The sequence below is a fragment of the Nelumbo lutea genome, chromosome 1, assembly GCF_056320005.1.
Source record: "Nelumbo lutea isolate HS-2025 chromosome 1, American lotus-T2T, whole genome shotgun sequence".
In the NCBI taxonomy this organism is placed as follows: Eukaryota; Viridiplantae; Streptophyta; class Magnoliopsida; order Proteales; family Nelumbonaceae; genus Nelumbo; species Nelumbo lutea.
The window spans coordinates 136520168-136539249 of NC_142684.1; the positions used below are offsets into that span (position 1 = coordinate 136520168).

Sequence of the window (19082 nt, forward strand, 5' to 3'; positions counted from 1 at the left end):
GAGTCAAACGGAAAAGGGAATGCCAAAGACACTCACTTAACACTTAGTAACCGGGTCTCTTCACCTAAGGCAAGTGTTGAGATTCGCGTCAAACGATGGAAGGTAGCAATAAAAATAAATGTGTATATCAAGTTCAGGGGTAGAAATCCATTGTTAGAAATGATAAGAAGAATACCCATTTGATTTTAAAAATCAATCTCACCTTATCGAGACGGTCTGCAAATGGAAGGGTATATAAGATTTTTAAGCCAAGTTTCTGTAATGTTCAAAGCAAGACAGTTTTACCCCTTAAGCCTAATACCGGTCTATACAAAGTTTGAAAATTCTAGAATTAGGATGCTTGGCTAATTTTGTCAGGGATGACCTTGCAATGGGAATAACTGCATTGCTAAGGGACTAACAATGGATAAGTTGGGGTGTGATAACTCTGTATTTTGATGCCTTAAGGGCATCATTTTAGGAGTATTTTAGGCCTTAGAATAATCAAAATGTGCCCTTTTCCCAGTTAAATTCAACACTGTGACCTCTGAGGGTTTCTGCGCAAATCTTGTAGAAAACTAGGAAAGTTTCATGGTTGAAATGCAGTTTTTGGGAAGCTGGTGTGAAGTCTAGATAAGAGAGGGGGTGTTTTTGTGAAAAACTTAACACAGGAGGGTGCCTCCTATCTGCTAAGCCCAGAATGGCGCCCCTCCTATTGTATTAGCATTCTCCCATCTCCTTAGCAAACCCTAGGGCGCCTTCTAACTCATTCTTTTCATCCTTAACAAACCCTAGCCGCCCCTAACTGCTAAATCTCCACCATTCATTCTAGGGCACTCTCCTTTTAGCTTTCTAACCCTAGGGTGCCACCTAACTTCTAATCCTCACCATTCAACCCCTAGCCACTAGATCTCAGCCTTCTATTCCATTCTCTATCTCAGCCATCCACTCTAGGGCGCCACCCACTCCTTTTAATCTCCACATTTCAATCCCAGGCGCCTAAATTTCCACCATCCAATTTTTGGCACCCAAATCTCAACCCTACATAATATTGGGTGCCCTTCCCTTCTCTTCTTAGCCTTAGGATCACCTTAGAACCATCCTAACCCTTCATTCTAAACCCTAGGGCACTCATATTTTTGCTAAAACCCAGCTCCCACCCCCCTCTTTCTCTCTAATCCCAGTTTTAATCACATTTCTCTATAAAAAGGACCCAAGGGCTCTTGAGAAGGGGTTTGATTCTGCCCCCAGTTAAGATGGAAGGTTGATCTTGAGAAGTTCAAGGGTAGAGGAAGAGGCGAACGCCCTGGCAAGAGGAGGGGTTCCTGCTTGCAATTCGCCAAAGCCACTACTGCCACTTTTGGATTCGGATCCCAACCAATTTCTTTAGCTTTAATTTTAATTTATGTTCTTTCATTTCCAGTTTTGCTTTTTTCCTTTCTATAATTTACTTTTATCTAGATTAATTTTCATTTTCTTTTCTGCAGATCTAGAATTCGGCCACGTAAGATGGAAGGCCTAGCTCGAGAAGTTCGAGAGTCAAAGGAGAGATCCGAAGACTACTACCTCTGATCGAATTATAGACTTTTTAATTAGTTTCTTTTATTTATTTATTTCTGTTATTTCTTTATTTTTCTGCACTTTTCACTTTTAGCAGTGTTCGAATTTTACTTTTAATGAATTCCAATTTAATTAATTAAAGTTTTGTGTTTTTGCAACTTCCCTTTGTGTTCTTTTATTCGAATTAAAGTTTGTAACGATTTGTCCCTCGTTTCCCTGTGGATACGACCTATTCTCACCATTTACTATGTTTATAATTGTTATGAGAGATGGAGAAATTTATAAATATTAAAACTGGTGTTCCGAAGTGGTTAACAACATGCTTCTGGACACACCACTCGGTGAGCTCTGTGTAATAGATTGCTTCGTGGAGATGGGTCTCCGTTCTGTCGAAGGGGACACGAGTGGATGGGATTCTGACAATGCAACCTCTATGCTTGGCCTTTATGCATTGGTGATATGTGGATGAGACCAGTGCCAAGTTGTGTATCAACAATCACCCCAACAAGGCATGATATGCTATTTTACCATAAATCACTTGGAATTCCTAGTTGATGTAGAATGGTCCAATAGCCACCGACTGCTCAATTGACCCCTCTATGATGAATGCATTACCATTAAAGTCAATAAGTTCCATGGGCAGCCCTTTAACGGTTTCCTTCTATATGTTCATCAGCTTCAAGGTGTGGAGGAAGATCAGGTTTACAGAGCTTCCTTGATCGATCAACGAGCACCGCATCTCATATCCCCCTATTTTGGCCATGATGTACAAGGGCCGGTTGTGGTTGGGGTCTGTGGCTAGCATATCGTTTGGGGTGAAATCCACATGGGACTTGTCCATGCGCTGAGGCTCGAGCATCCTCCTGAACACCTCTGCTAGCGCCTTGATGGTAAGTCACCGTATTGTAGCGCTAGCTCCTTGCTTAATGAGGAACTGTTGTAGATCTAGACTTTGCTCGAACCGCTAGATCAACATGACGGTCGCTTCTTGATGTTCCTACTACATTGATATTGCCTCCTTAGGGATGTTGTGGGGAGGGGGTTGGTTTCTATTTGGTTTGACTTCCTTTAGACAAAATCATCCAGTTCCACTTTCTGCACGAACAACCATCGAAGGGTAAAACAGTCCATCAGATCGTGGTTTGGTGACTGGTGGTAATAGCACCACCTCCCCTATGCCTTTCTTTCTTTGGGTCAACTCCGAGTGGTGGTGGTGGCAAGCTGATTACATGCTCCTCCACCAACTTGTTCATTATCATGATCACTTCACTTTTTCTACAGGTGAAAGGGGGGACGGGTGGAGGTAGTGGGCCATTTCGTCGATTCTACTTGTTGCCATGATAATAAGGTCCCTGGTTAGGCCCCCTAGTGCTCTGAAGCCTTCAGTCGATGGTGTACGCTTCGTTTCTTGTATACGGTGATGCTACTAGGACTGAATGAGGTGTGGTATTTATGACAATGCATGTTGTTCTTTCTACACACTTCCACAGCTGACTAAAGGTCTCAACATCAATATTTTTTATGCCTATTCTGTAGGCTGTGTGCACTCCTTGCATGCATTTCTCAATGAAGCTCTTCTATGTCATGTGATCATCGAAGACTGAATGAGTTAATTTCTAGAACCTCGTGACATAAGCCAAGAGGTCCTCCCTGGCACGCTACTCTATGTTGCATAGGTCTGCCATCATCAAACTCCGCTCCAAGGTGAATCATTTGGAAAGGAACTTTTTCGCCAACTTTGCCCACGAGTTTATACTCCCCGCGGTCAGATTGACGAACCACATGTATGCCAGTCCGGTCAAAGACTTGGAGAACTCTCTCAATCTCCGTCCAAGGCAAATGATCCCACAGCATCTTCAATTTTGTTAACATGTTCTTGCGGGCTTCCCTTTTGCCCGTCGTACTGAGGCCACTACTACGGTGGAACGTAGCCAGAGGGGTATGGTTTGTATAAGATGCGGTTAGAATAGGGTTTTTGGAGTACAAGTGCGGGTTGGGCTTTGTTGTGGCTTTCTTCCATTAATCCCTGGACATATTCTTTCAATTTGATGCAGCTATGGGTGCCTCTGTCACCATGTTGTCTTGTGGGACTACATGGGGTTGTTTGATGGCGGAGAAATGAGTTTTTTGTGTCGGGTCTTGCGTAGGCACGGGGTTGGTTCTAGGAGGATGCTCGTTTATACTGGGGTTCAACTTCACAGGGTGGTTAACAGGAACAAATGCAAAAGGGCCAACAGGGGTAAATGGGGAATGCTCGGTTGCCGATGTCCTTTGGAGAAGCATTTGTAGGGTGTTTCTCATCTCAACCTGCATCTGCTCCAGCTGGTCGAAACAATCCTCAAAGTCATATACTTTATTGGATAAGATTTCAATGTCAGCCTGTTCGGCGAACTCCTAATCAATCTAGTCTCCGACTTCTGGGTTGATGTTTCCGTGTTCATTGGATTGCTCTTTCGGAATAGGGAAAAAATAGAAAGATTGATCCTACGGACGACCATCCTTTGTGATCAAGGGATAACCAGAGATTCTAATGTGAGTGGTGTGGTAAGGCTACGTGCGGTGGTCTCTTTGAAGGACGAAGGAAGGCTGGAAGCAAAGGGTAGGCTAAGGCTTCTATTGATAGAGAGTCGTATGTTCATTATGATTCACGTCTTCTTTTATATGGAGAGATCCCGAGGTCCTAAAAGGAAGGAGTCAAAAGAGTTTGATTCCCACTTGGAAATGAAATCTTTGATTCGGTGTCATTTGCCAGGGGGACACTACTAAGGTTTCGCTAGGTGCCTCATGAGATCTCTCCAGGACGAGGTTCCTTTTGTTTGAGGATTCTCATAATACATGTATGCTACTTCCTTTTATAGGTATCCTAAACTGACATGGCGTGGATGATGTCGGTGCTAGTTTTACGTATCTCTCTTAATCCTACTAGGTGTCTTGTCATGAGTGACATCGGCCAATTGTCGTATTTTTTCATTTGTCACTAATTTGCGATGGCTTTGAGCTTATCACAGGTTTGTGATGGCTTTGAGCTCATTGTAGGCTCGCGATGGCTTTGGGATCATTACAGATCCATGGCGATTTCGAGTTCATCCTCGGTACTATGCCTTTGAGTTCATCGCAGGTCTATGGTGACCTTGAGCTCATCACAAGCTCGTACAGGCTTTGAGCTCATCGCAAGTCTGTACAAGCTTTGAGCTTATTACAAATCTGTGTTGAGTTATGAACTCGTTGTGGGTGTTTTTGTAGCATTGGTTTAGCGCCTTCTGGGCTATTGTAGTTGTGGTTAGGGGTGGCAACAAGCCAGGCTTTTTACGAGCTACTTGAGCTCGGTTTCAACCGAGCTTGAGCCCAATTCAGTGGCTCGATTATTAAATTAAATGAGCCGAGCTCGAGCCTACTAGAGCTCGGCTTGTGAGTCGACTCGAAATATATATATATATATATATTCTAAAACTCACCATGTCAGTAAGCTTTTATTTTCCAAAACTCACCTTCCGTTAGTGCACCGTCAATGTTTCTTAATAGAGGTGTCCACGTCAGCATAAATAACAATTTTTATGACCAAATCACCCTTGAATGGTGAGTTAGAGGAAAATGGTCTTTTTCATTTTTCAATTTTCTTTTTCTTTTTACATTTTTAGTGTTTTGTTATAATTTCTAATGTTTTTTATAATTTGTTTTTTTTACATTTTCTATTTTCTATCATCTATAAAGTTTCCTATATTTTTTGTTATTTATTTGCAATTTGTGTTTTTCTATAATTTTTTGTGTTTTTTCTAAAATTTTTATTTTATGATTTTGCTTTTCAATTTCTATATCTATAATCTGAAAATAATTTTTATTTTGTGTGCAATTTCTATAATTTTTTTATATTTTTACAATTTTTGTGTTTTTATGTATTTTATATTTGAAAATATTTTTTGAACTTTTTCATTTTTTACATGTCTAAATCCTAAAATATATGTATATATTTTATATTTTTATGAAGGTTAAAATGGTAATATATTAATAGTCGTTAGTCTTTTTAATGTCAAATTAGTGACATGATGAATTTTAGACATTTTAAAAAATTATGGCGAGTTTAAGAGAAACGCAAAAAACTCATGACGACTTTTTCACAATTACCCATATTCAAAATGTCAAAAATCTACACTTTATACACTAAAGCCTATCCATGAATTAGCATCAATTCCGATCCGGCACCCACCCTAACTATACTTTGGGCCTAAATATTCTTACGCTGTATATACAGCGTTTTGTACAGTGATGGTGTGTACAAAATGATGTGGTTTCAAATGAATACTAAAAATCTGAAGATTGTCAAAAGCTATTTTGGTAGATAAAAATCTTTTTTTTTTTAAATCTTAATGGCACAATTACGGAAATATTCCCAATGCAACGGGCTTTGCATACTGACTAAATCCGGTTACTTGTATGAATCATGCCAGCTAGGCGGCCATGACAGCCAGTGATAGAAAATAAATTCTAAATTCTATTCCATTTTTTTTGAGTATATTTTTTTTGGTTTGAATATTTTGGCGTCTAAAGAATCTGTAATTTAAAGAATAAAATCTTCGATGATTTATTCTTAGCTACTTGTTAAAAATCTTTCCAAGTTTCTTCTGCTTTTCTTGCTGTTCTGTAATCATTCAATCATCTAGAAAAACTAAAAAACGATCTATTTCTTTTGAATCCTTTTTTTGCTTAAACACCAAATTCTCAACCACAGATTTTATCAGTTTCTGAATCCATTAAAAGGCAGAGGTTTTGATGGTGGAGTAGTGATTCCCTGTCTCTCCTTTCTCTGGGTTTCTTGTTTTTTCTTTTTCTTTCTTCTTCTTCTTCTTCAAAAAAAAACTAGGGCTTCTGCAGGTGTGATTGAGACTTGAGAGGTTTAGCATCGATGGGGAGTATCATAAGGAGTTGCCTCCAATCTCTCCTCAAAATCGCAAACTCCGTTATTGGGATGGTTGGAATAGCAATGATCTTGTACTCTCTGTGGATGATTAGGGTTTGGCATAAGCACATGGGTGGGCTTTCTCTTGGGGACTCCAATTCTCCTCCATGGTAAAGCATCTTTCCATTAAGCAATCTTCTTTCTGCCTTTCTCGCCGTGTCTGGATTTTATCTTTGTAACTGGAATGCTGCTTGATTTAAGGAAAGTGAATTTATTAATTCATTCCTTTTAGGACTTAGGAATTGGTTGCTTTTGGATGCTTATATGCAATTTCTGCTTTCTGTTTCTTTAATGAGTTGCATTTTATCCCAGCGACCATCTTTCTCAGATTTTAAAGGGAATAGATAAATTATTCTTCAGTTGCTGGTTGATTAAAAGGAAAGTAGGCCATTCTAGTTTCTTTGTCCCAAAATAGTAGAAGTATGCTATACCGTCGTTCAGGCTGTGCATGTAGTCTTAGCTCCGAGCAGATGTTGATTTATTTGATTTGGTATTCTTCTGCTGAAAATTACTAGCTTTCTTCATTTTCTGCACTTTCTTTTCCTCAAATGCTTTATCTATTTGTAATATTAAGTCAATCTGAAAATTTTCTCTCAAAAACTGCAGGTTTATCTATGCTTTTCTTGGCATTGGAATCACCTTGTGCGTGCTCACATGTTCTGGTCATATTGCTGCAGAGACCGCAAATGGCCATTGCCTTTGTTGTGTATCCTTTTTCTTTTTCTTTTATTTTGAATTAGTTGTTTTATCCATTAAATGCTGAAAATACTAGCTTGCTTCTCTGAACTGTGTTTAGTTCCATTATTCTGTTCTGATTAGGAAATTATGCTTCTTTAGTTGTGTTTACTATATAGGTCATTTTGCCTTGTCTAAATTATCACTTCAAGATCTCAACAAGCTCTGGTATTTACCATTTTGTGAATGGTCATTTCCTGAATGAAGATAATGTCTAAAGCTCTAAATCTGATTACCTTACATCTCTATCTTAAAAATCGGAATATTTGGCAGTAATCTTTTTGCCAAAGGTTAGAATCGTATCCAGTTGGGACCTTTGAAAATTTTACCTTATAACAGCAGGGCTTTGTTTGGTTCACTGATCTACAATCTGCTTACTGTTGCATGTGCGCTATGTACATGGTAGAGAGCCTATAGTTATAAGTACAACATTGCATTGAATTAGGGGTTATCATTTCTAGCCCAGCCTGGCCTGGCCCACAATTTGTATTGTATAGTATGTAACTATGTATATAGCATACACACATATATGTATGCATAGGCCCAGAGCCTGGCTTGGTCTAGCCCATGATCACCCACCCCTACATAGAATCATGTTAATTGGTTCTTGAAATATTACAACATGCATGCTGATAATTTTGGAGGTTATATAAAATTTGGTTTCAGGTATTATTGTAGGTTGTCAAATTGATTTTGTGAATTTCCTACCTATATGTTTGAATTACAAGTGTTATAAACTAATTGTTTCTCTAGGTTTTCTAGTGGTACAAACTTGGTTTCAAGGAGTATGGGTTTCTGCAGCATTGCCGAACCTGTTATTTGGCCCTAATACCTAATTAGACAATAATAATTTATTTCCTTGTATGCACAAGTGGTGCGGTTACAACAGGTTTGGACCTGGCACCCACTACTACGTCCAATGTTATTGCCACACATGGACATTTAAAGCTTTTGACTGGAGATATTTTTGGATGAATCCCTGGTTTCATTCAAGAGTTCTCTTTTATATATTGTTTTGCATTTAGTGCTTTTGATATCATTTAATTTCATCATAGGAATCTTTCCTAGTTGCTGCTGCCTTCTTTTCTTTTTTATTTGTTCTTTTCTCTCTTTTTTTTTTCTAATTCTTGAAAACCATTTTTTCTCCCGTGTCACTTATTGAGTTCATGCAACTGGAAGTGGAACTATGTTACTTGAGAGATCAGAGAATTAGTAATGGACTATGAAGTCTATATGGATTTTTTGAGCATAAGAGAATTCCAGGAATCTTGAGGTTTACAAAAGTGTTGATAAGCTTCAATGACTTCCTATTGAAAGCCTGGCATCTGTCTGGACTCTGGAAGAACGAGATGAGATAAATGGAATTCTTCACATAAATTTTGAGGGAGAAAATGGTGTGTATTTTTTTATCAAAAATGGTATGTATTTCATTATAATCTCTCAAAATTTTGTACACATATACATGGAGAAATCCATGAGGAAACTTTTAAAAAAGTAAGGAACAGAATTAGTACAATTAAGAAGTATGTTATAGTTGTGATATTTCAAAATATCCAACATTCTTCTGGAGATTTTCCAGTTCTTATAATCTGCAAATATCCCGGTCCTTGTCCACACAATCAACAGTGGTCCAATCTGATCCACATGAAATAGAAACATTTTGTCTTTCCCACGATTTTTAATTGTTGTCAAACTGGTTCATCATGGTCCTTGTTGAAGGGTTGTGAAACATAGTAGCAAGAAACTAAATTAATCTAATTGTCATGTTCTCATGTTTGATCACTGTCCAAACTAGATGTGAATGTAATGGAATGGGGATAAATTGCCCAATTTTAATATGCAGGGTTAGAATATATTTGATTATTTTGAATTTTGATCTTTCAATAGTTATTATATTATTTTAGTTAGTCCAGTGAGAATTTAACTTTTGAAAGGAAAGGCTACTATTTATGCCTGTTCTGCTGTTTTATATACATTTGTTTCCATGGTAAAGCAATTTACAGACAAGTAATTTGTTTTATGTACTAATAAATTCAAGGAAACATGAATTCTCTCAACTTCATAAAGCTTTATTGTGCTGATTATCAGTTATTGCTGACCTTAATGGGCACAGTATATGGTATTTGTCATTTTGCTTCTCCTACTGGAGGCTGCAGTGACTGCAGATATTTTTCTAAACAATCACTGGGAAGAGGTATGGTTCCTTTACAAATCCCTGTTTTCCTTTCTATACAGTCTCTCTTGTCCATAAGATAAGCCATGTTGATACTTGTTTGGAATGTCTTCCTTCTGCATCAGGATTTTCCAGAAGATCCTACAGGGGAGTTTAATGAATTCAAAGATTTCATAAAATCGAACTTTGACATTTGCAAGTGGATAGGCTTGTTTATTGTGTGCACACAGGTAAATAAATGCATATTTTTCATTTAAGACAGTGAAAGTAATATGGTGTTCAAACAGGAATTGGGGTTTTAAATTCAGAAGGTGTAAAATCAATCTTTTAATTGTGAAGCCATTAAGCATGTGGTAGCGGTGCAAAGGAATTGACTGTGGACCAAGTTTTGCACAGATTTTTTTAATGGGCAAAAAATCTATGGCATACATGTACAGGATTACAGTAATTTATAGATTCTTGGGAAATGCTTCTGAGGTTCTTCCTTTTTTACCATTGTTTGTTTGGCTCAAATATATTTTAGGCTTGCTAACTGAAATTCTCCCTTTCTGATTTCTATTAAACTTGCTCCGACTTTTCTATAACCCCCAGAGACCCCCTTGTCAAACATTTGCTGTTAAAATAAAAATGGCATTTGCAAGATTACAACATGCACCTCTATTCAACTCCACTTCGGTATGGTCACTAATGTTGACTTGGCAAGAAGGTATCTAAAAGGGCAAAAGGGCAGCCCTATGCATGAGGCTCCTGCCAATGCAGGGTCTGGGGAGAGACAGATATGCGCAGCCTTACCCTTGCACATACAGATTGGCTGCTTCCAAGATTTGAACCCCAGATGTATCACTAAGTCAGGGTGAGTTTAAGGAGAATGTTAGAAAAGTGAAGAAGAGTTTAAAATGATAACCCTATATTTTTTAGGTCTTATAATTTCCTATTGATTACGAGGTTACAAACATATCTTTTTTATTCGTCAATGTTTTTTTTTTCATCTCATCATTTACTGCCAGATTTTACATTTCCATGCATCATAAAACCTACATCCCATGTCATCTATGAATACTGGTAGGAATGACCCTTCAATCCTTCATTTGGTCCCACTAGGTAACAAAGAATATCGAATGATTATTGGTCAAAAAAAAAAAAGAATGTCTAATGATTTCAATGAGGTAGAACAGTGTTTTTTTTTCATCTCATCATTTACTGCCAGATTTTACATTTCCATGCATCATAAAACCTACATCCCATGTCATCTATGAATACTGGTAGGAATGACCCTTCAATCCTTCATTTGGTCCCACTAGGTAACAAAGAATATCGAATGATTATTGGTCAAAAAAAAAAAGAATGTCTAATGATTTCAATGAGGTAGAACAGTGTAGCATGGACACAGACCAGCGGACATGGGAATCAGAATCCGATGCACATCCTGGTGTCTGACTCTGACAAAAATCATGGACTTGGGGACACTTGCAAAGTAAATACTATTAAAACAGTCCATATATTTTGAATTTTAACATTGTAGAAAAAGGTCTAAAAATTTATCTTTGTGATCATGTACCATCCTATAAGTAAAATGGCATTCATCATGTACATTTTCTGTTTACTCCATCCTATGAGTAAAATGGCATTCACATCATCTATGTTACACTGGGTGATAGCATCCACTCTCTGTGTACAGGGGTTGTCAATCTTATTGTCCATGGTTCTTAGGGCTCTCGGGCCAGATCAAGGAAGCTACTGTGATAGTGATGATGATTATGCCCCAGCCAGGCTTCCACTCTTGAAGAATCCTGTTCATCCACCTCCATATGTGATTGGAAATCCTCAGTATGCTCCCAAGAATGATGTTTGGAATGTAAGGACTTGTGAGAAATAAAGATGTCTTTGGTCTCAGCCAAAATGTTTTTTTGGTTAATCTTGGGTATCCCAAAGCTTTCTTTATCCAAGTATTTCATTTTCTCGTCTCATACATGTGTTCTTTGTCAGACAAACAAGTAAGAGTGGCTTCACGAATGGTTTAGACTTTTGAACGGAAGGCTGTCAAAGTGCAAAAAGACAGGTTCTGTAGCGGAACCTTCATGGTCTGGAGCATGTGAAATTGAAGGAGATTTGTTTCATGAATTACCAAGGTTCTGAAGACAGTCGATCTCTGTACATTTTCAGCTTTACTGTTTTGAACAATCATAGCTTCAAAGGTGTATATGTGACAATTTGTATTTCTGCGTATGACAATGACAGCAATCCTTTAGATCGTAGAACACCTCACCTAACTTGCCAATTGCTAGAAGGATTCTGAGCATCCATAAGTGTGGTAATTAATCTGAAGCTAATATTGTGATCTGTGCATTCACGAACCAACTCCTGCATGGGGCGTGGTCAAAAGGCCCTTTTGAAGCAGGATGCCAAGATTCGGAGTATCATATCTGTAGTTTAGTTTCTTCTGGAAAAACCGAATACCCTCCAGTATTCTATGTACTTGTTGGGCAGTGCTTGTATTTGGCAGTCATGGAATTAACAGTGAAGCTGCTAATTGGTGGCCGGCCCTGTCAAGAACCATGAAACTGTTGTGTTTGAAACATGCTCTGCCCAATCTCGTACCCAAATTAATCTCCTATGAAGTTGTAGTACCCACTTCATCAAACTTTCAAAAATTTTCAAAAAAAAAAAGAAAAAAAGAGAGGCGTGCCAGTGGCCTTCGGCCTTGTCCATTTTGGTGAATGGTTAACCTTTAAAAGCGATTGTGCCCTAATTTTAAAAGGAGCAAAATCTATTTATTTGAATCATAGATGATCCGTGTGTAGACTGTAACACAAGTACACAACTATGCAGGAACAGCGTCTTGATGGGGACCGATGCTAGTGTGACCGGCCGTGCTTGTCAATGACCTCTAAATCACGAAAGGACAAATACATGTTCAATGAATTTGAACAAGCATACAACCCAAGGTGCAAAATTTCGGCCCTATCGGCTGAGAACTGAGATAGATATATATATATATAGAGAGAGAGCTATTTCTCCAGGGAGTGTTTCGGGGTCTAATCCGGTTTAGGGATAGATAAGCCTTAAACCTATCTCTCTAAACTAAAATGAAAGAAAAAAAAGGGAGAGACAATTGATACAGTTCAATACGTTCACTACAATCTGGTGCAAGGTTCAAAATATTGATATGCACGATATGCCTCTATTGGTGAATTAATACTGCTTTTTTTAGTTTTTGCAACTGATTCAGGGGGGTTGGTTTAGAACTCTTCCACCCCCTAAACTGAACAGAACCCCAATACACTCACTGTAGAAGCATATTGGAGGGGTCCCGGAATGATTAGTATCGATACTTTGAACCTTGGGTCTAATAAGAATTTCGCATCTTCCACTTGTTTGTGGTTACACCCAAATGAAAATCTTGGACAAAGAGATGTGGCCTCGTACGGTACCGAAAATTCATAAGATGCCGTTAGTAATGGCATGGACAATGGAGCATTAAGCATGAGCGCTCCACAGCTTGTCAAATTTCTGTCAACAAAAATTGAACAGCTGATGTAGCATTGCCACTCGTGAGCGTTTTTGGCCTGGGTCCTCAGTGTCCCAAGGTGCAGCAGCCTTTTGAGTGTATTACCCCGTAAAAACACGAAAATAGGAACAGGTGTTTGTTAATGGGGTCTAAGGGAAAATTTTCGATCAGTATACTGTACTTTTTTTTGTTCAAGTGACAATTTGGTCCCTAAATTTTAAAATGTGATAATCCAGTATCCGAACTTTTAAACTGTGATAATCTAGTACCCGAACTTTTAAAATGTGACAATCCAGTGTCTGTCGTTAACCATTTCATTAATTAATCGTTAAGTGACATTTGAAAAGTCAGACATTCCCTAAGAATGCCATCAAATTCTCAACCATCCAAATGTTGCAAAAAAACAGAATAGTCCCAAATCCTAAAATCTTCTGTATAAAAACAATTGGTGACTGTTTAAAAAGATCTAGAATTTGAGATTATTCATTTTATTGTTGATGTTTGGATGGTTGATAAAGAGAATTATATGACATTCTTAAGACATTTTTGACTTTTCAAATGTCACTTAACATCTGATTAGCAAAATGGTTAATGGCGACTATTAGATTGTCACATTTTGAAAGATTAAGTGCTGAATTATCGCATTTTAAAATTCGAGAACCAAATTATCACTGGAACCAAAGTACAGTGTAATCATCAGGAATTTTCCCAAAAGAAGGCAGAAAACGAAGATAAAGTAAGATGCCTGACCTCACTTCAATGGCATATAAAAGTTCACTTAATGGATGAAATATTCCTCAATCTAAAGGGTAAAAAAAAGAAACAAATTACAGACCCCTAAATAATAGTACAAGGGTACAAGCCAAAAAGAATTTTGGTAAGAACAACCCCCACAAGACAAGGGGATAAATTAAAAAAATAAATAAATAAGTAAAAGATCAACAACGGCAGCAACTAGTTACCTTTCTTGACTGCAAAATCTTTTTTGGACGCCTTTCGCTTCATCCTGCTAAATGGTCCCACAGTCCGGTCCATGATGTACATGTAAATTACCTGGCTCCAAGATCTGTATGAGTTGAGACCTTGATAGTATTCTGGTGCAATCTCCTTCACCTTGTGGAGCTTACTCCCAGGAATCCTTGGGAAATCGTGGTGTTCATTGTGGTACCCAACGCTCCAAGTAAGCAGGTTCAGAGGCCCATAATAAGAGTAAGTCTCCTGATCAGGCTTGAAGACATAGTGCTCTGAAATGAAGTGCCCTGCCATTGGGTGCATCCCCCCTCCAACAAATGTAGAGAGGATCATGTAACCAAGAGACTTCCAACCCCAGAAGTAGACCATAACAGCATCAAGAGCAAGCTGGATGACCAAGTTGGTGAACTCCCACATACCAGGAGGTTTTGCATTGAGAAAGATGGGGCGCAACGCATAAAAAAAGAGCTGGAGGATGACCCATAAGGACTTGGTGAAGATGTTTGTAACAAGATGGGCTTCAGCTTGGCTGGGAATGTCCATGTCAATGCCATCCACACCCTGAAAGCGGTGGTGTTCCAAATGGTACTTTTGGAAGGTAATCGACATGGGAACGCCTACAGGGAGGTTAGCAAAGATTCCTAGCCAGCGATTGTAGACCGGAGTGGAGAATGCGAGGTTGTGACTGAGCTCATGAATGGCTAAGAAGAGATTGTGATTGAGAAAAGAGCCAAAAAAGTAGGCAACTATTAGAATTTTTAACCAGCCAGCATTGCAGAGGGAAGTTGCAGTCCATAGCTGAAGCAAAACAACCACAGTAATCTGCAACACCAGAGTATCAAGTGTAAGAATCAATAAGCTAAACAGATGAAAGATGTAGCTGATGAAACAACATAAATCCCCACAATCAATACTTCTTCAGCTGCAATCAAATTACAGCATTCAAAACACTCTTTGTTTTCTGGATTCAGAATACTTTAGCCTGCAAAAGTAGCATTTCATTGGAGAGATGAAACAAATGCACTTCAATCGTACCTTCATTTGTTTAGATAAATTTGTCTATAACCTGTCTATCCATAGGCTAGATTCATAGTTTTCAAGGCACCAAGGTGAGGCTAGGCGACAGGGGGGCACCTTGTCACCTAGGCGATGTTTTTTTTTTTTTTTTTTTTTTCAAGTAAAAATATGTATCCTAGGGTAGTTCCCTAGGTTCCATAATCATATTTCCTTAATAACTATCCATAATTTTCATAAGAAAAGTATAAACTTCATGTTAAAGTATAGAAAATCAACATATTCCAACATATTCATGAGAAGAAAAGGAAGAAAGAAAAGAAAATTCAAAAAATATAAGGGCTAAACCCCTATTTCTGTTATAGGAAAATAAGAAAAGAAAAGGTGGAAGAAGAAGAAGAAGAAGAAGAAGAAGAAATTAGTATATAAACACACAAAATTAGTAAAGAAAAAGAAGAAAATGTGTTGACTAGACAATGTTTTATGTTCTTCCTTACTTATTGGTTCAGGTTTTGAAGTCTTTGAAGGTTCAATACAGCATTTAGCAATGTTGGTGTTGATTAAACCCTAACAAATAAGAAAATAATAAAAAGAAATTAGTATATAAACACACAAAATGAATATTTTAGTTTAAAATATCTATTTTATAATTATAACAAAAAAAGATTAAGAATATAAAAGTTTTTTATAACACGCTATAAAAAACTGCTTGGCGATTAGGCGAGGCAAGCCTCCAAGGGCGCCTTGTCGCCTAGGCATTGCCTTGACAACTATGGCCAGATTCATGATAATGGCCATTAATATCATTGAGGAAAAAGTTGATAAGGTTTTAATTTTTTTTTTGATAAATATTGATAATGTTATAAATTAAAACATGAAAACAGGGCTGGATGCAAAAACTAGCAGCATAAAAGATGAGGGCAAGGAAGTGTGTAAATCTTGTATATAACACCATATTTTTCAACTAGATAAGATCTCCAAATATGGAGAGATTCGCCTTTTCTATCACCAGAAACAACACAAGAAGATCTACTTCCCAGAGACTAGAACAACAAATAAAGAGAAAATAAATTTCAAAAGCCAATCAACAGAATTAAGTTGGGTTGCTAGATCAATAGACAATGGATCTCACAGTTCAATCTTTAAATCATTTATCAAAATTGCTCTCTCACGCCTCAGTGTGACAGTACCTACAAGCTTCCCCGTAGAATTTTTAAAATGTAGAAAAAATTTCGACCAAATGGAGATCGAACAAACAAAATAATCAAACTTCTGGAGGGAACCAGGGATCCGAACAGAAATATGGATAAGACTTGATGCATACAATAAATCAACCAAACATAGAAACCACTTAAATCATTAGATCCGAATGGAAGAGGAAGGACCCCACAATACAACATATGACAAATCATGCCAGTTCATACTGCAAATCGATTCCAATTGATATGTTCAGAACTAACTCTAGCTCCATTTTCTCCCAACTTAGAGCAACGAAAAAAAAAAACAGTAAATGCATGAAATTTGAAGTAGGTCTAGACCAAAAAACATGATTTGCAGATAAAACCAAAGTGAATGACTGTAAAACTCAACATTAAAATATCAATTCACATATGGGGTTTCAGAAAAGATCAGATAATATAGGTAAAATAACACAGAAGCTGAATCTGAGATTCTCGAGAACCATATTCTAAAACAGAAGTACCAAAACCGGAGGAAGAAAAGGACCCAGGAAATAATATGAACAGAGTGACAAAGACCATCAACGAGAGAAAAAAGATCAAACTTTTAACACACAGAGAAGATTTAAGACCCAACAAGAATCGCTAGTATAAGAATGCTCATAATTAACCAAACAGAAAACGAGTTCACATTATCGGGAAAACAACCAAAATAGAAAGGAAATGGAGATACCTTGAGAAAGGCCCAAGGATCGGGTCCGAAGAGCTCTTTGATCTGTGGGTATTGAGACAGAATCTGCCGTCTTCTCGAAGCGTGAGGCTCGTCTGTGTATGACCAGAAGAAATCCGTGGCCATTACTCCTTCATCTCCCGCTTCCCCACCCATGTCTCTCTCTTTCTCCACAGACCGTCTACTTCCTCTGCTCGCAAGTCGCAACCCTTTTTCGAGTACTTTCTTCCTGCCAAGGTCCAACTCCAATATAACTGAAAATTGATAGGTTAAAGCAAGAAGGAAGATTTCTTTTTAGTTTTCACCCCCAGAAAATAATATTCACTGATCCTAGGTCCAGCAAATGTATATACAGGAGGATATTAGCTGGGATCCTTGAAAGACTTGTGTTTGGATTGGGATATACAACCTGGTCTACAAACTTCAGTCTCATGGAGGCTCACGTGCTTCTGTTATTTTCTTTTTATAATAATCAGAAGATGCTGACAAGCTGATGAGAGGTCTGTAATCTCAGAGGGGCGCTTCGCAGAAATTATAATAAAGAAAGATTAAATAAAAACAGGTTTGTTCTGGTAAAATTATTTATTCAAACAATGGCAAGGTTAAAACTTCAGAATTGGGAAATTATCCTTGTTTCAAATATCTTGGGTTTAACCGTTTCCAATGAATAACCAGTTGAAGAAAGCAGTAAATGAATCGGACTATGATACAAAAAAAGCAAACTAATATATTAGAAGTGGTAACCAATCAATGGCAATCATTAAAATTCAAATTAATAGCGGGTTCTAATTGGTCAAAATTCTTCCGGTATAAAACATTAAACTTAGAACCCTTTCGGCATCATAGAAATTGCCATTTTTTAAACCCGGACCATCCGGGAAATAAAGCCTTGGAGGCTGTTTGGGAAGTCTTCTGCGTTGATTGAGCTGCCTTGGAGAAGCCTATTTGAGATAGCTTTACCAAAATGTCAATTTTAGGGGTAAATTAGGTTAAATTGGAAAGCTAAAATAGGTTAAGCCTTTGTATTGGAGAACACCCTCCATGTCCACTTTTTTATACGTGAACAATGATATCAGACCGGATGAGCCGGACCATGCCAAACAAATGAACCAGATAAAAATATAAAACAATCAATCAAAGCCAGCCCGAAAATTAAGATTATATTTGGTTTAATAGAAAACTAGCGAGGGGCACACGGGCGAGAAATACAGAATAATTGGGAGAGTAAAAAATGAAAAATAAATAATATATGTGATTATAAAATTAACTAATTTATTCTATTAAAAAAATAATGTTCATGCACAATTAACATGGTCCTATAGGAAGTAAGTAGCTTCCATTCACCATCACGCATCAATATATCTGACTTTGGATAAGACCTAATCCCTTGAATAGATATTGCTAAGACACATGATAGCAATACAACTCACTCACCCCACGCAAAGTATATTGATTATGCAAGGTTCTAATGGCCCTATTACCTAGGTAGGGTGAGCAACCAAAAACGAAAAACCGACGAAATAAAAAATTTGATCAATCAAACCGGTTGATTCAGTATTTTTAAAAAATCAAAGATATCAATTCGGTTTTGATTAATCAATATAGAAAATCAATAATTAATCGAATTGACTAGTATACATATATTTTATATTTTCTATGTATTATAAATTAATAAATATATATTATATAAATATATATTTATAATATATAATATATTATTTATTATTTAAAATATAGTATTATATATTATATATTTCTAATTTTTTATAATATATTTATATATTCTTTTATAGTATATATTGTAAATCTTAAAAAAATCAAAAAGCCGATGAACCAAACCAATCATTTGGTTAATCGATCAATTTCAATTACGGTTTCAAAATCAGATACACCGAACCGTGAACACCCCTACTGTTAGCTTCTTCAAAGGTTGCATATTTTATAAAACATCTTATAAAAATAAATATTCATGACTTGATTTCATTTACGATATTCCATGTGCCAAAAGTTAGATAAAGCTTAGATGGTGATGATGATGATGATATAAAATATAATTGTCTGTTAATTATAGATTAATCTATAAATTAAAATCAATAAATGATTTAATAACCACTTATAATTTGGCATTTTCCTGCAATTTTTTTTTGTATTTTCTTTAATTTTCTATGTTTTTAACAATTTTTATTTGATGTTGTTATTTAATTTTTTTTATTTTTTATCATTTTCCATTTTTTCTACAATTTCTGATTTTTTACAAGGAACATATTTTTTGCCATTTA

General features: G+C 37.0%; 2 protein-coding genes across 3 annotated transcripts; one reads left to right on the forward strand and one right to left on the reverse strand.

The window, feature by feature from the left end:
- The first annotated feature begins 5811 nt into the window (after positions 1-5811).
- On the forward strand, positions 5812-11666 carry LOC148877803 (Tetraspanin family protein). 2 transcript variants are annotated; one of them, XM_088944263.1, is made up of 6 exons: positions 5812-6603; positions 7100-7199; positions 9342-9422; positions 9527-9631; positions 11080-11256; positions 11388-11666. In XM_088944263.1, the coding sequence occupies exons 1-6, from the start codon at positions 6440-6442 to the stop codon at positions 11397-11399; spliced, it is 639 nt and encodes a 212-aa protein (XP_088800389.1). In that variant the 5' UTR covers positions 5812-6439; the 3' UTR covers positions 11400-11666. The 2 variants fall into 2 exon arrangements, with proteins under 2 accessions (XP_088800389.1, XP_088800383.1); XM_088944257.1 differs by lacking the exon at positions 11388-11666 and having other exon boundaries at positions 5906-6603; positions 11080-11383.
- Positions 11667-13669: 2003 nt separating this feature from the next.
- LOC148877804 (sphingolipid delta(4)-desaturase DES1-like) lies at positions 13670-17200 on the reverse strand. Its single transcript, XM_088944251.1, has 2 exons — positions 16807-17200; positions 13670-14703 (listed from the first exon to the last, which is right to left on the reverse strand). Exons 1-2 carry the CDS (start codon positions 16957-16959, stop codon positions 13864-13866), a joined length of 993 nt encoding a protein of 330 aa, XP_088800377.1. The 5' UTR covers positions 16960-17200; the 3' UTR covers positions 13670-13863.
- Positions 17201-19082: the final 1882 nt, after the last annotated feature.

Excerpts from the sequence above, each read along its gene's own strand:
- LOC148877804 (XM_088944251.1), bottom strand. The coding sequence starts at position 16,959 with ATGGGTGGGGAAGCGGGAGATGAAGGAGTAATGGCCACGGATTTCTTC. Across the intron at positions 14,704-16,806 it reads ATCCTTGGGCCTTTCTCAAG|ATTACTGTGGTTGTTTTGCT; the intron begins GTATCTCCATTT and ends CTGGTGTTGCAG.
- LOC148877803 (XM_088944257.1), top strand. The coding sequence starts at position 6,440 with ATGGGGAGTATCATAAGGAGTTGCCTCCAATCTCTCCTCAAAATCGCA. Across the intron at positions 6,604-7,099 it reads GACTCCAATTCTCCTCCATG|GTTTATCTATGCTTTTCTTG; the intron begins GTAAAGCATCTT and ends CAAAAACTGCAG. Across the intron at positions 9,632-11,079 it reads TGTTTATTGTGTGCACACAG|GGGTTGTCAATCTTATTGTC; the intron begins GTAAATAAATGC and ends CTCTGTGTACAG.